Source organism: Urtica dioica, chromosome 3 (assembly GCF_054948205.1).
Source record: "Urtica dioica subsp. dioica isolate 48M chromosome 3, U.dioica_male_clone48M_v1_H2, whole genome shotgun sequence".
NCBI classification, from domain to species: Eukaryota; Viridiplantae; Streptophyta; class Magnoliopsida; order Rosales; family Urticaceae; genus Urtica; species Urtica dioica.
The window spans coordinates 1,173,724-1,190,201 of NC_142758.1; the positions used below are offsets into that span (position 1 = coordinate 1,173,724).

The following is a 16,478-nucleotide window of genomic DNA, read 5'->3' on the forward strand; positions in this document are numbered from 1 at the left end:
ATCTTCATGTGAGATTTCGACTACACACTGCAGAGTAATTTAATATTTTTTTTTCGTAAATGATAAATTATGAATTATATGGACTAAGCCACTTGAAACGTGGAAATTGAAATCTAGTCATCGTTTCAGCTAAGTTTCAAACATAGCCACAATTGATGACGTGACTTTTATTAGTCATTTAACAATTTACATGTTTATCCTTTGTTTAAAAGTCGGCTGAATATCTCGCATATTTATTTTGGCTTATTTTCGTTCATTTATTACACGCATAAATAAAATTTAACGAAAATTTATTGACGATTCACAAGTTTATTTTAATCAATATTTAATTTGTTTCTTATATTATATTCATTAATGATTTTATGAATTATATGGACTAAGCCACTTGAAACGTGGAAATTGAAATCTAGTCATCGTTTCAGCTAAGTTTCAAACATAGCCACAATTGATGACGTGACTTTTATTAGTCATTTAACAATTTACATGTTTATCCTTTGTTTAAAAGTCGGCTGAATATCTCGCATATTTATTTTGGCTTATTTTCGTTCATTTATTACACGCATAAATAAAATTTAACGAAAATTTATTGACGATTCACAAGTTTATTTTAATCAATATTTAATTTGTTTCTTATATTATATTCATTAATGATTTTATGAATTATATGGACTAAGCCACTTGAAACGTGGAAATTGAAATCTAGTCATCGTTTCAGCTAAGTTTCAAACATAGCCACAATTGATGACGTGACTTTTATTAGTCATTTAACAATTTACATGTTTATCCTTTGTTTAAAAGTCGGCTGAATATCTCGCATATTTATTTTGGCTTATTTTCGTTCATTTATTACACGCATAAATAAAATTTAACGAAAATTTATTGACGATTCACAAGTTTATTTTAATCAATATTTAATTTGTTTCTTATATTATATTCATTAATGATTTTATGAATTATATGGACTAAGCCACTTGAAACGTGGAAATTGAAATCTAGTCATCGTTTCAGCTAAGTTTCAAACATAGCCACAATTGATGACGTGACTTTTATTAGTCATTTAACAATTTACATGTTTATCCTTTGTTTAAAAGTCGGCTGAATATCTCGCATATTTATTTTGGCTTATTTTCGTTCATTTATTACACGCATAAATAAAATTTAACGAAAATTTATTGACGATTCACAAGTTTATTTTAATCAATATTTAATTTGTTTCTTATATTATATTCATTAATGATTTTATGAATTATATGGACTAAGCCACTTGAAACGTGGAAATTGAAATCTAGTCATCGTTTCAGCTAAGTTTCAAACATAGCCACAATTGATGACGTGACTTTTATTAGTCATTTAACAATTTACATGTTTATCCTTTGTTTAAAAGTCGGCTGAATATCTCGCATATTTATTTTGGCTTATTTTCGTTCATTTATTACACGCATAAATAAAATTTAACGAAAATTTATTGACGATTCACAAGTTTATTTTAATCAATATTTAATTTTTTTTATATTATATTCATTAATGATTTTCCTTTTAAAGATTCAAATTTGAATCCAAGCGTGTATTAAGTCTGATGATGTTGTTGATTTTTTTATTAGTAGGACTCAAACGTTGGCTACTGTTTTATTTTCACTTATTTAAACCACACAAGGGTATATTCGATATTTCATAGTCGTAAATTTCAGTAAATAACTAGATTACAAAATTTACCAAACATGTACTAGATCTTAAATATCACGTTTTAAAAAGGCTACTTTTCTAGTTTGCTTATAATCAATTGAATAGTGTATATGTGATATATAGTGTACATCTTATAAATGTATAATTTGTCTTGTAAAAATAAAATTAAAAACAGCTCAATTGATCACACATCTTGAGTCTTGACATCCATTCCGGTTTAATAAAGCAAGTTGATAGAAACATTTAAATGATAAATAATTAAATAAAATAAGCTGCCCTTTCCTTCACTCGTATCGTTTTCTTATATGTCTCTCGTCCGGGTCTCTCTCGTTGATTTTTAAAATATTAAATAATTAAGGGCTACTTTATTGGTTTTCTCTCTCATCCTTTTTGCCTGTTCTTCTATAAATTCGGAGCAACCCATCGTAACAAACCTTCTCTCCTGTCTCACGCCTTTGCCTTCTTCTCTGAAAATTTAATATATTATATATCTTTATTTCCTTTTCCTTTTCTTTCCTCTTTCTAATTTTCCTTCTTCGTCGTCTTATTTCCAATTCCCTTGAGCCATAGCTGTACAGCTGAGATAAAGGTAAACAAGCTCTTCTGCCTCTTGAAACTGGATCTTCAGATATGGGTGTGTAATATTAGTTCTTTGTTCATGTGGATCTGAAGCTTTATATAATTGCTCATGTGAAGATTTGTCTTCCAGATCTGAGGATGAAATTATTAATTTTTTTTGGGGTCTATTTTTGAGATATTTGTCTAAAATAGTAACATGGTTTTAGCGGATCGAATTTCTCCGGCAACGAATTTTCCGTTTTGGTGTTGATTTGACCAGATCTTTAGGTCTTCTAGGGTTTTTCTCTTAAAAAAAAGTCATTGATATCGCCGAATTTTTTTTTTTTTTTTTTTTTTGTGGTTCTAAAACGCCTAATTTTTATGCTACTTTTAATTTTAATCTCGAAGCTCATTATATTTTTCATTCGTATGTGAAGATGAATCAGTGTGGGATTCAGCGACAGAACGCTTTCTCGGTTTGCGAAGAGATGAGGTCAGCTTCTTCTTCTTCTCTGGACCGAAGAGAACATGTCGTTTGTCCAAAGCCTCGTCGTTTAGGGCTCCTTAGCGGTGCTGTTCATGACCTCCCTATCAGATCTCTCCGATGGCATCTCAAGTAATTCTCATCTCCTCTGTTTTTTCAGAATAAAAAACGATTCTCGTCTTTTAAAGAATCTATAATTATTTAATTGAAATTGTTTTTTTTTAATATCCAGCCACCAATCTGAGCTATGTGATCCAAGAGGAGGAACTGATCTTTTGGATGCCATCCTCACCAAGGTACAATCTTTCACCCTAAATTATCTCTTTCTTTTGCTCAATAATCGATTTGATTCGTCTGATGAGCCGTCATAAATTCCTGCGATTCTTTTGATGCTTCTTTCTTTATCAATCATGGATTTGATCTTTCTGTTATGAATTGCTACGATTCTCGTTCTTAGTGTGCGTATGTGTGGTTAGTTTGATCTCAGATGGTTTTGCCTCGTTTTAAGAATATAGATCTGATCTCTCTGAAGATGATTTTGATATTTCTAATACTCACGCATCCCCTATGATTCTCGTTTTGAATGCGTGTGTAGTTAATCTGATCTCTGAGGATGATTTTGATCTTTCAAGTATGAATTCCTGTAATTCTCGTTCGTGTGGTTAAATCATCACATGTCTCGTCTTTCTGAGATGGAAAAATTGTACAAAATAGCCATTTGAATCTTATTGATTAGCAAAATATTAACTTTTCAGTTTGTTGCAAAGTAGCCAGATTTACATTTTTTGACAGCAAATTTCAAAAAAATTACTCTTGGGATCAAATTTATATATGAAATCAGATTGCTTGCTGCACGTTCTGGCTATTTCACTAAATTAAGATAAATCTTGGCTATTTTGCAAATTCATAGCTTTAAATCGACTATTTAGTTATACATCAATCAATCTTCTGAGATTAGTTGTGAGTGTGGTTCTCATTGTGTTGTCTTGTCTCGAACCTCCTCAGGGAAGCCATGGAAGCTCAGAGGCGTGTAATTATAAGCAGCAACAAGTAGCGTCGTCGCCCCCATTTTTCAGCGGGTCGCCGCCGAGCAGAGTAGCTAATCCGTTGATCCAAGACGCCCGCTTCGGCGAAGCCAAGCCCGTCTCGGTGCCCTCGTCCCCGCCTTCCTCCGCAAGAAAAGGAGGCGGCTGTGTCAGGGCCAATTTTGGGAACAAACCCGCCGTCAGAGTCGAGGGCTTCGATTGCCTCGACAGGGATAGCCGAAACTGTAGTATCCCAGCCCTCGCCTGAACAAACAACAACAAAACAAGGTGTATAGAGAGAGAGGATAAGGATAAAAAAACAAAACATGTTTACTGAGAGAGAGAGAGAGAGATGGGAAATCCTTTTGTGTATTGTACATATGTTTGAAAGGGGATTTACTCTAGTGAGGCGGGTCATGATGTCTGTAAATGAGATGTTAATTATAAAATAACGAGAGGAGAGTTTTAAAAGTCTTGTCTTTTAGGTTCGGTTTTTGGTTAAGAACTCTGGTTTGTCTGTTGGGTATAAAAAGGGTCTGTGAAGGGGTTTTTGGTTTGGTATTTTTAAAGAGTCTTCTTGTTTCATACACCCATCCTTTTGTAAAGTGTCGGTCTTGTGATGGGTGTTTTTTTTTTTCTTTTTTTTCTTTTGAGCTGTTAAAGAGAAAAGCTTTCGGTGAGCCGCTTCTGAAACGAATCTGTATAAATTAAAGTTGCTGCGAGTCCTGTGTAAAGCTACATCATCAACACTTTCGTATATATTGCAAGTTTCTTATATTTCATTTGATTCTCCTTTTTCACTTGTTTTGAATTCAATCTTACACTCCTGAGAATGGTATTTCTGTTCGAATCCAATTTGCTTTCTGTGTAGTTATCGTCATTCAATGCAAGAAAGAAAAATAAAACACGTTCAAATGGTAATTAAGCTTTGACCCTTTCAGAATGAGTAAATATATTTGGTTCCATTATATTGAGTATGAGTATCAATGGTTTTTTTAATTGCCATTGTCATGTTAATGCAACTAACCATTCACCAAAAATATTATACTACCCATATTTGGCTTTATGTTTGACCTGTGTTCATCACGAAACCATCAAACGGTTCTCATTAGGTGGAATATTTTCTTTTATAAGCTTTTTAAAAAGAAAGGCAATAAATAAAGAATCATCTTGTGCGTGATCTGATTTTCCCTTTCCTCTTGAAAGCCTTTATTCGCTTGGGTAAGCAATTGGGCATCTCTTTCATCTTTTCGGTTTGTCTGCTTCTGTCAGTTTAATGTGGATCAGAATTGTGTTTCCGAGAGGAGAGGAAAGTATTATAATAATAATAATAATAATATTTACCGGGAACGGCTCTATCAAATTTGTGAGGACATTTTTCCTGAAAGATATTCATATTGTTTTCAGATGAGTGTCATAATATGAAGTGGATAGAGTAGATTGATATAAAAAAATAGGATAATGAGAGAGAGAGAGAGAGAGTTATGGCGGTTCATGGGTTTGCTTTAGAGAGAGAGAGAGAGTTATGGCGGTTCATGGGTTTGCTTGAGAGAGAGAGAGAGAGAGAGAGAGAGAGAGTTATGGCGGTTCATGGGTTTGGCTTTTGGCAGCCATTTAGGAACATCTTGTCCCCACTAGAAACTATAGAGCGGTGATGCGTTCATAAATTTGGCTGGCCAATCCCACAATTTTGTGGTCCAAATTCCAATCAACGGTTATATAAATTATAACATGATGATAAGAAGACGGGTAAATATCTTTATTGGATTCGATAAAAAAAAAAAAAAAAAAAAAACCATCTTGTTGACTGGAAAATTTGTAACAGATTTTGCTAACTGTAACAGACGTGTCAGTTTACCAGAGTATGTGTAAAGTAAACCGAGGACTCGATATGTCAGATTGAATATTGTCAAATAATATATTCATGATAAATAATTAAATAATTTTCGTAATAATAATATAATACTGTAAATAAAAATACGTTGGGAATGGAATAAGATAAGATAGCTTTCAATTCATATTTTACAATACAGTTGACGATGGATTTCAACAATAATGATTCAATTAATTGATTCACGCAAACAAAATCAAAAGCAAAAAATAAATTGGTGTCATATTAATTTTATATTTGTAGTTTCAAAATAAACTTTATCATATTTGAGATATAAAATCATGTAATTTAAATGGGTCACGCTGGCGCACGCCTTGGTTCAAAATATACGGGATTACTACATTGAAGAAAGGGCTCCTTAAAAACAACATTTACAACTTTATAATATAACAAATTTAAGCGTAGGATGAGCTGTAAAATTGTAATTTATAGGCAAAATTTGACGGAAAAATCATTAAAAAAGAAAGACTAATGCTTTGGATTTCTTCAAGGATGGTGCGTAGCTCAGTGGTCAGCAGCGGTGATGTAGAAGGATAGACATCACGCCTTGACAATTTGATTAAATAAGGAGTCACATCAATAAAAAATAATTCAATAAATTATTTGTATTAAAGAAGTAATGAGCGAGTCACTAGCAATTATCCCTTTATTTTTTGTTAACATTTTTAACATTTTTTTTTGTTAAGAATGGATATTAGACTTGTGGAGCCTCAAAGCAGAGCTGCAATTAAAAGCACATATTTCTTAATTTGAATCCTATCTCCAGAGCCATATTGATGTTGGAAATTTCATTTAGTGTTAGAAAAAACATTTGACATAGCAAGTATGGTGGAAAAAAAAAATTCTATCATTTGAGAAACTTGTTTTAAGTGAATCTTACCCATGATGTATGCTAATTCTTTTTTTGGGATCTAGACTTCTTGAAACCCAGGTTGAGCTTTTGGATTTTAGATCTCCATCTACCTCACGTCTCCTTCTTGATCTTGGAAGGGTGAGCACAAGAGAGTCTTCTATTATACTCAAAGAAAACCGTATATAATTGGGTGTGCCACCAGTGAATTGAAATTGATTTTCAAAGCAACAAGACTACTTAAAATATCTCCACCAACTTATAACCAACTAATATAAGAAGGGCTCCGAGTGCCTTAGTGAGGGCTCTAGTAGCCTTCTGGCTAAGTCTTAGGGAAGGGAGTTTAAAAGTAGTCATTGCATAAGTCGGGATGCCTTGGACCACAGATTTAATGATGGTGACCATACCCGCCTTGGATATGGATTTAGCTATCCAATCTTCGAGTCTACCGACCACCTTCTTCTTGAGCGCTGTGAAACTTGAAGATCTATTTCGCCCGATAAAGAGAGGGTTCTCCAAATATGAGATATCCTCCTCATACATCTTCATGCTCAAAACCGTGCTAAGTCTATCACACATCTCCGCGGGGCAATTCATTGAGTAGTTAAACAATCCGGATTTTTGGATGTTCACCCTTTGTCCCGACCAACGTTTGTAAACCTCCTAGCATCTCGTGATGGCCCTCACTTCTTGTTCTGTGGCTCGAAAAAAAAGCTGTATAATCCGTGAACATTAAGTGCGAAATACTAGGAACCTTCCTTCCGATTCTCACACCGTGGAATCTTCCCAACCCATCATCCTTCATAAGCAACCTACTCAAAACTTCAGACACCAAAAAAAAAAAGAGGTAAGGTGATAGTGGGTCACTTTGGCAAAGACTTCTAGAGGGCACAAACTTATTTAGCGGACTCTCGTTGAGAAGAAGGGCACCGAAAACCGTGGAGATACATTGGTTGATAAGATCCACGACCCTTGGAGAGGCTCCATAGCACTTAAGGATTTGAATAATAAAGCGCCACTCTAACCGGTCATACGCTTTACTCATGTCGATCTTGATCCCCACTACGCCATCAACCTCTTTCTTTCTCTTCATCTTGGCCAAGATCTCATGGACGAGGATGACATTTTTCGCAATCCACCGGCCCGAAACAAACGCCGATTGGAAAGGATATCATCTTAACCAAAAAGTTTCGGAGCCTTGCCATCATAATTTTTGTGATTAACTTGAAGCAAAAATTACAAAGACTAATATGCTGGAATTTCTCGAAGCAAACCGCGCCAACGGTCTTTGAGCAAAGTTCATTTTTTAAAAGCTCACCCTTGCGGAAAAAGTCTTGAAATTTTTTTGTTAGATCGGTGCCCACTATATCCCAATACTTTCATAAGAACACTCCTTGGAGCCCGTCCGGCCCACACCGTCTTTCGCACCTCCTCTCACGAGGGAATGGACTCAAAAACCCGGTCTACTTTTTCTGTTGAGACCACATCAAGCGTAGACAAGGAGAATTATTATCTTGCTAATATGGTCATATTATTTTGGCGATATCGTGGAAATGGGAAACACAATTTTTTATATATTTTTTTTATTATAAAAATAAGTAGTCATGTACTTGTCTCTCTCACACACAAACCATACACATCAATTTAATTTATATATTCTCTCTTACACAAAGAAAAAACACAAACCATACACATCAATTTCATTTATATATTTCTTTATTTGACAACTTGAAGAACACTTGTAATTTCGTGTAATGTTTCTACTTATTGTATTGAGATCATGAAGAGCATACAATGAGAGTTTTTATCTAGCTAAATGGTCATGTTATTATGGCAATGTTGTGGGAACCAGGGACGAAGCCAGAAGCGAACTTCAAGGGAGCTAATTTGAAAAATAAAGTTTTAGTAGGGGTTAGTTTGTAAATTTTCAGAATAAAAAATGTAATTTTTTTTAAATTGGTAAAAAATGTAAAAAATAATTTGAGGGGGGTTTGAGCCCCTCCTGGGCCTACATTGGCTCCGTCCTTGGTAGGAACAATAATGTTTATAAAAAAATGCAACCTTTCCACCAAGATTTCGATGGCCGAGATTTATAGGGCGCATCCGTCAAGTAGGACTAGCAAGCGACCCTATAGGCGCTTTTGACCGAGAGTACACCATCCTTGGAGAAATTCTAACAAAACTCATCACTAGCGTCGAGGAAGTTCCAAGGAATCTTCAAGATCTCACGAACATCATCTTCGGGGAGCAAACATAGAGGCGGTTCTCGTGCCAATCGCCATTAATTGGAGAATTTGAAGCGTGCTATATAAAATGCCTTTAGATATATGGGAACCGTCACGGATTTTGACTTCGTAGGATCGTGGAATCCATCTATCATTTCGGGCATCGACGTCCTTCCCGGATTATATTCTCCATCTGGATCCCATATTAACCACCTAACGGCCCCAAAGGAGACCACGCCAAAGACTAGAGGAGTAGTAGGATGGGGGCCGCGAGTATGCAAGTGTTGGGGACGTAATTACTTTCTTTGAGGATCCGGGAGGCTAAATATGAGGGGAATCAGATGGTACACCTAATGCTCTTGGCCAAAAGGGTCTTGTTGAAAGCTTTAAGAAGACTGTCCAACGGTCGTCGGTTTTACTTTTTTCATCTTCGTGCATACTGGTTGAGGTTTTATTCTATTTTTTTAATATTTGTTTTGTTTACTTTATTTCTTATTAATTCTTAAAATATTCAAATAATATTTTGCATGCAATTTGTCTATTTATTTATTTTACCGAAAAATATTATTTAGTAATATTTACACCGTTATGTGTTTGAATTTTTTTATCATAACTTTTCTTTTTCTTGTTGGATATATTATATGAGGAAGCTGTCACGGTTTTTTTTTTTAGTTTTTGTATATGTATATGGGTCATGCTTATCCTCGGTTTGTAAAATCTATGGCTGTTCTGCAGCATCTTATCAACAAATGGATGTCCATGGTATGAGAACCACAAATGTGACCATCAATATTAAATTGTGAAAAAGTAAATGTGACCATCAATATTAAATTGTGAAAAAGTAAATGCGGGGCTTCTGTTTGTTTGCCTTGACGAGACTTTCGTCGCCCATTATTGATAATATCGTTTTAATTTTGATCTATGGATAATATTAGATGCTCACTCAGAGAGAAGTTTATGGTTTATTAATTCTAGCAGGTCTTTTTTTACATGATTTTGTAATGAAAGTGAATGAATAAATCAAAGCAAGTGTACGGTGAGTATAATTTTGAATCTTCCTTAGATCAATGGATTATAGTGTGGAATGTTATTTATTACTTAATTTTAATAACATATTACTGATACGAATTCAACTTGTTCTTGGGGTTCTAAATTGAATTTGAGTTCATCTATCCAAAAACAAAAGCATCCATATCCGCACACGCAAAAATAAAATGAAGAAAAGCAGAGAAAAGAGAAAAATAATCGGTTTTATTATAGAGTACATATAACTTCCATTCTCATTACCTCTTCAATATATTATCACATTGAAATCGCAAGATGACACGAATGGAGACACGAAAAATAACAAAAACAAAAGAGAGGAGTTCAAATTACAAAAGGCTTCAAAACCCAATAATGATTCAAAAAGAAAAAAAAATAAACTTGAGAAATGGGATCTCAAATTTATGACCCAATTAACATAGAGAATAGGTTTACTCTTTGCCGCTGTTGGGTGGCTTGTAGGCGATGAAACTGATGCACTGGACTTGACGGTTGTTGTCGAATCCGATGATACGGATGTGGGCGTCCGGGTACTCCTTCTTGCACTCGTTCACCTCCGCAATCACCTGCGAACCGTCCGTGCACCCGAACATCGGAAGCTTCCACATTGTCCAGTACCGTCCGTCGTAGTACCCCGGGGACGCGTGGTTCTGGCGGTACACCCACGCCGTCTATCCACAAAAAAGCACACAAACATAATTCCTTACATATTATTTCATATCACAACATCTCAGCTCAGAACATTGTAACAACGCTGAATTCTACAACGCTTAATATATTATATCATATCACAACATCTCGGAACATTGTAAAATTAAGCTTCTACGATGCTGAATTCTACAACGCTTAATATATTATATCATATCGCAACATCTCGGATGCGTAAGCAGCTTCTACAACGGATATCTAAGCGTTGTATAAGTTTATGTAACCCTAGATTCTACAACTGTTTTTAAGTGAACTTACTCCGACTTCGAATTCGAGGCAGGGAACCCATCCGTTCTTGAGGAGGTAGCTGATCTCGGAGAGCAATTGAGACTCGGTGAGATCGGGGAGGTAAGAGAGGGTCTCGAACTTCTTCAAACCCCTTGGTGGCCAAACCTACACGTTTTTACGTACGTCCGATTAAAAATTCACATTTAATTTTATTCTTTTTTTACTTTGGGATATGTAATATGATTGATTACGTACCTTCATGCATTGGACCTTTCCGCCGTTGCTGGCCAAGGTGGTGATGTCGTTGGTCTTCTGGTTGATTGGGAATCCGGCGGTGGACTTGAGGCCGGAGAACGGAGCCACCATGGTGGTGGTCGCCGGAGCGCCGCCGCGTTTCATGCTGGTCACCGCCGCGGTGGAAGACACAATGGACGCCATTTCGCTTATCTTAATTCGCTACTACTTCTTCAAGTACTATGCAGTGTTGGATGAAGAGGGATTTGATTCGCTCTTTTGCCTCTCTATTTATAACCCAACCTTCACTCACTTGCTTCACTCACTTTCCTTCCCAATCCAACGGTCTTGCATTGCTTCACTGCCAAATCCTTTAGCCGTTGGATCTTTCCTTTGGTCTTGTCCTCAGCGTTTCATGGCCACATATCTGTATGGAGTAGAAAGCCTTATCATATTTATCTCTGCCTAGGTAATGCCACGTGTCCCCTCTCCATTATCTTATCTCCGGGAGTGGAAAAATTGAGGGCTTCAATTTTTCGGGATGAGTAAGTCATATCAAATTATGTTCATGTGTCTATTTTACTGTTTTATTTTCTTGATAAGTTGATATTCAAACGTGAGGCTTATTTTTTTTCATCAACATTTCCTAGTCATTGTTTGATGAAGAAAACGAAATTTACATTTAATTGGTCTAAAATTGTGTTTGGTTACTTTGCTGATCGTATCTGTACAATCGAAGTTTCTTATTGACTGATCGTTTCACGTTTTTGGACGTATAATTGTTGTGGATTAGTGTCCAACGACGTGCACTAATGAAAACTTGGATATGGTAGGAAAAAAAATAATACTAATAATTTGCGGAGTCTTAACATAAAAAAAAAAAAAAAAAAAAAAAAAAAAAAAAAAAAAAACTATGTGTAATTCGACAGCAAATCTTAACCATACAAGAACATCCAAGACAAAATGGGGGTTTATGTTATATAAATTTTCTTATTAGTATGAATATATATGATGGTACTTATAGTAAGAATGTCATTTGTTTACTTGTAATATTATTAAGTTGGGTATAAAACATTTCTATAAAACAAATATCATAATTTTGTTTAAGTTACTTCGCGTAAAAATATTCAACAAAATAATCATTTTTTATACTACAAGAAGCATTAGAGCAATTTTAATAGTGAAGGCAATACTACTTTGATTTCAATTGCCACTTAAGATTTTCAAGTTGCATCTATTTAAACAAAAAATCTCACCTAATGTTAAGTCGATACTCTTTTTTGTTTAAATAAGTTCCACATATCAACATTATCCAATAATAATCCAACAAATTTTCATTGGGTTCACTAATTTTTTAGAGCTAATTAGCTCTATAGAGTCAATTTGTTCTATAAAGCAAATAACTAAATAAATAAAGTAGTGATGAAATTACTTGCTTCAATTTTATAGAATTTACAAATGTCCTTGAGAGCAATTTAATGCTCTTACCATAACATCACTAATTGAATGCATATATGATAGTTGATTCACTCTCCTCAAGTTCCAATATTTTTGTTGGGCTTACGAAATATGTGATGAACTATTGCTCATCTTCACTCATTCATCATCTAGAGATTATGAGGCTTGAATTCTCGCTTTGAAGCTAACCTTATCAACTTTTCATGCCTAGAGAAAATATCACCTGAAACTAACGTCTAATCACAATTGGGTAGGAAAATTTTGGTTAACGTCAAATCACGAAAAAAAAGGCCATTAGATAAGTACAAGAAAAGCCTTAAAAAAAAATAAGTACAAGAAAATAAAATATTCAATTAATTTACTTTCCTTATTGTTAAACGAACATATTTACCTTTCTTTTATTCTCGCGAATCATAGTGTATTAATAAAAATTACCATATTTAAGCAATCATGATTCAAGTTTCAAACGCGTTTTTACCGAGGTTTAGTTATTTATTAAAATTTAGCTTTGTGATTCACATTTATTGCAACTTGAGGCGCTAGTGATATATACACCAATTTATCTCCATTCCCCCACTAGTTCATGACATGTATGGTGTTATTGGTGTATTATTGCAACGAGAATATGTACATATGTATATATATACACATATACATATCATTTTATTTTATATATTGAAGATTCTGTGGAGCCCTTTGCGTATAGGTTGTAATGTAGTTTAGTGATTAACCATCACAAGTGATTATTTTCTAGTCTTTTCGAACTTGGAGTGTTTTTTTATATAAGCGATTCTGATCCACAGATTGACTCGAGAGTGACCTATTTGTTTCACTTGCTTGGTCATCTTGTAGTTGTTTCCTAACTTTTTCAGAATGATTTATTGGTTACAAAAAAAATGAAATCAAAATATGAATTACGGAAGAAAAAGGAAGAGTAAAAAATAAAACCATATTCCCTTTTCCTTTTTTCGTTTTGTGATACAAAAATTCAGAATACTTGGTTAAATTATCAAAGATATGATAACGAAGAGAAAATTGAGATCAACAAATATATTTCTTTGTAATCCACTTGTCAATATGAGAGTGTTCGGCTCCAATCGGCAAGTTGTTACACAAACACTTACAACTTACAGTGACACGTCAACTACCAAATTATATCTAGAGCATTGCTATGTGACACGGGTCACGACAACGAACGACCCAGTCACGTTTTGACACGTGGCACTGTGCCACGTGTCAAAACGTGACTGAGTCGTTCGTTGTCGTGACCCGTGTCACATATCATTTCCGTTATATCTAATCTTATACGTACCCATCAAAAATATTACATCTAAGAGCAACTCACCTAAACCACATAATCCAAAATAATACATTCTATTTAATATCACCTTCATGTTACTAGTAGGCAGTATTTTTTACAAAATTATTTAAATGTATTTTATCTTCTCAGATTTATTTATGTTGAGAATATTAGTAATATTAATGTCATATATGAGAACTATTGCCCTAATGATTATAGAGCTCTAAATGCTCATAATACAATAGCAACTTAAACCCGCCTCTACCTAAGCATAAACAACTCTCATTGGAGTTTCTAATCCTTGCTTGTACTCCAATACACCGATAAGAGAATCAGCATTAGTCGGTGAGCTTGGAACGTATAGAAGCAAACAATTGTGGGAAGTGAGGTTTTGTGAGTTAAACAACAACAATCTGATCTAATATGGCCGGGACGCGTTACACTATTCTTTTAAAGGAACGTGTTACACTTGAAGTTGGACCAAAATAACCTTTTTTCAAAGATCTAAACTACTCCATATAAGCACGAGCATGCAATTATGCGTTCAAGGACAAGACTATTATATATGTTGACAAGACTAGGAGCAAGCAGATCCAATTTAACTCATAAACCGAGTTATATACTCAACTAAATTCAGCCTAAGTACTGGTCTGAGAGACCATGGTGTTTTTTAGAACCATATAACAAGATTATTGATGACTGCACTTCATACGTACGAATTTCTTGTTTTCGGGTTTAAATCTAGCTCGTTCTTAAGTGTAATCGATGGCTTTTGAGTTTTTATTATGAATTTTAGGTAAAGTGGGAAAAACAGGAGCTGGGATGCTATTGAAGCATTTTAGAGCTATTTGAAAGCATTTGGGGGCCAAAACACAGCAATATGGAGTCATCGCCGATGCGATACTACAATTACGGGCTCCGCGCGGACCGCGCGCCTCTGCCCGCAACGCGCTCTCACCACTGTGCGTTGCGCCCTTAGCTCCCTGCGGGGCGCACTTCATTTGGCAAACTTCACAGAACTTTTGCGCGGACCGCGCGCCGTGCCCCATCATCTATGTGCTACACGGATCCCCGAATTTCGACGTAGCCACTTTCAATTTATGACAATTTTTGGGCCATTGGATCCAATCCGAGGGCCGGAGTTGCTCCAAAAAATACCATTAAACCTATCTAAGCAAAAATCGTAACCTCAAAATACATCTTTTGCTTTTATTTTAGTTTTTTTTTTTTTTTTTTTTGTATACTGTGTTTAGTTGTTTTTTGAGAGCTTTTGGAGAAGAGGATAAGTGCTCTTCGCCGGAATTGACAAGCCGACGAGTAACTCGACCTCTACTTTACTCGTTCTTCTTTGTTGCTTCAGAATATTTCTAAACATTATTTTTAATTAATATGAATTCGTTTTTAGTTTTGTTTATTTTATTGCTTTTGATTATTATTTTGTGTTTGTATCTGATTATGAATTTGATTAGAGGCTAGGTTTTAATGAGGCTATGATGTAGCCCAGACCGATGTTAATATTTTAATGATTCTCTAGGTTTTATCTATTGTCTTGTTTCTATTTGTGTGTACGTGATTATTAGTTGTCAATTGATTGTCATGTTCATTGATTAGCTACCTTTGAATTGTTATCTATGATTGTTTGCTTTTCGTGAAAAAGTAAGCAATCGGGCTTTTGTTACAATCATTATTGTTGACCTAGGCTAGTAAAAAACTCTAGTTGATAGTGTAATCGTTTGAATTCTTGTTATTGTGTGATTGTTTTAATAGGATTAGAAGCCAAGAAGATAACAGTCAGTCAATTGCATAGGCTTGCTTGAGCCCTCGAGAGAGGATAGTGAATAATGAAGAAAAAATGAGATTGGTAACATGGGAAATGAGGCAACAATACATAAAATAGGGAAGTCATCGTAAATATCGGTCTATGGTGAAGTAGTTGCCTTTCTTTTTCTCTTTGATTAAACTTGTTTGAATTAGTTTTTACTTGTCGTTTATTTAATTTTAATTTCCCAAAATATTCATTCATCATATTTTGGAATCAATTCGTGTCAAGTTAACTTAATCGTTAAAATTACTAGTCTCCGGATCGATTACCGTACTTCACTTACACTTTACTACTTAAGTGACACGTACGCTGGCGTGTGTGGTTTTTTTTTTTTTTTTTTTTTGCAAAAATTACCCTATGAAATAAACTCCAATCTTTAACCAAAACAATCCCAATATTCATCCACGGTGCCAGCAAAAATCAACAACACCAAAAAACAACACAATCAACGACCAAGTGTGCAATACTTTGTTACGAGGTATGACTCAACGTGTAATGCTAAAGCTGAGCTGAGCTCGAAGATAATTTTTATTCTATTATCATAATTTTTCGTGATCATACGATCGCGTCGGAGATTTCCAAACAGTGTCACTTACAACATCATGATTAGAGGATTTGTCCTTAATCGCAAGTTTTCAAAAGTTGTACCGCATATCATTTAACATACTAAAATTTTGATAGACATAATGTCTAACAGGTAATAAGGCCATTTTTTTGCAACTGCTGGCTCAAAAAGATTTACGAGGTTTAAAAGGGTTCTAATGTAATCTTCATAGGATTGCCAATTTTTTATTTCCGATTTTCTAATGTAGATATTTTATTTTAGTTGATGATATATTTCATTACATATTTCAGGTAATGGTTTTCTCAGTTGTCTTATTTTCATGCCCTAAATTATGTATATACCCACGAATTTGGATGTGTAAACTAGATTTTAGACAGCGTATGCATTTCCTGTATGTTAACAA

At 34.7% G+C, this 16,478-nt stretch overlaps 2 protein-coding genes across 2 annotated transcripts; one reads left to right on the forward strand and one right to left on the reverse strand.

Annotated features, from left to right (window-relative positions):
• Positions 1 to 2,101: 2,101 nt before the first annotated feature.
• LOC149401927 (uncharacterized) lies at positions 2,102 to 4,532 on the forward strand. The gene is made up of 4 exons (XM_089609455.1): positions 2,102 to 2,272; positions 2,679 to 2,857; positions 2,958 to 3,021; positions 3,731 to 4,532. Exons 2-4 carry the CDS (start codon positions 2,679 to 2,681, stop codon positions 4,016 to 4,018), a joined length of 531 nt encoding a protein of 176 aa, XP_089465581.1. The 5' UTR covers positions 2,102 to 2,272; the 3' UTR covers positions 4,019 to 4,532.
• A 5,413-nt stretch (positions 4,533 to 9,945) lies between these two features.
• Positions 9,946 to 11,234, reverse strand: LOC149401928 (ribulose bisphosphate carboxylase small subunit, chloroplastic-like). The gene is made up of 3 exons (XM_089608917.1): positions 10,952 to 11,234; positions 10,727 to 10,861; positions 9,946 to 10,431 (listed from the first exon to the last, which is right to left on the reverse strand). The coding sequence occupies exons 1-3, from the start codon at positions 11,132 to 11,134 to the stop codon at positions 10,192 to 10,194; spliced, it is 558 nt and encodes a 185-aa protein (XP_089465043.1). The 5' UTR covers positions 11,135 to 11,234; the 3' UTR covers positions 9,946 to 10,191.
• Between the last annotated feature and the right edge of the window lie 5,244 nt (positions 11,235 to 16,478).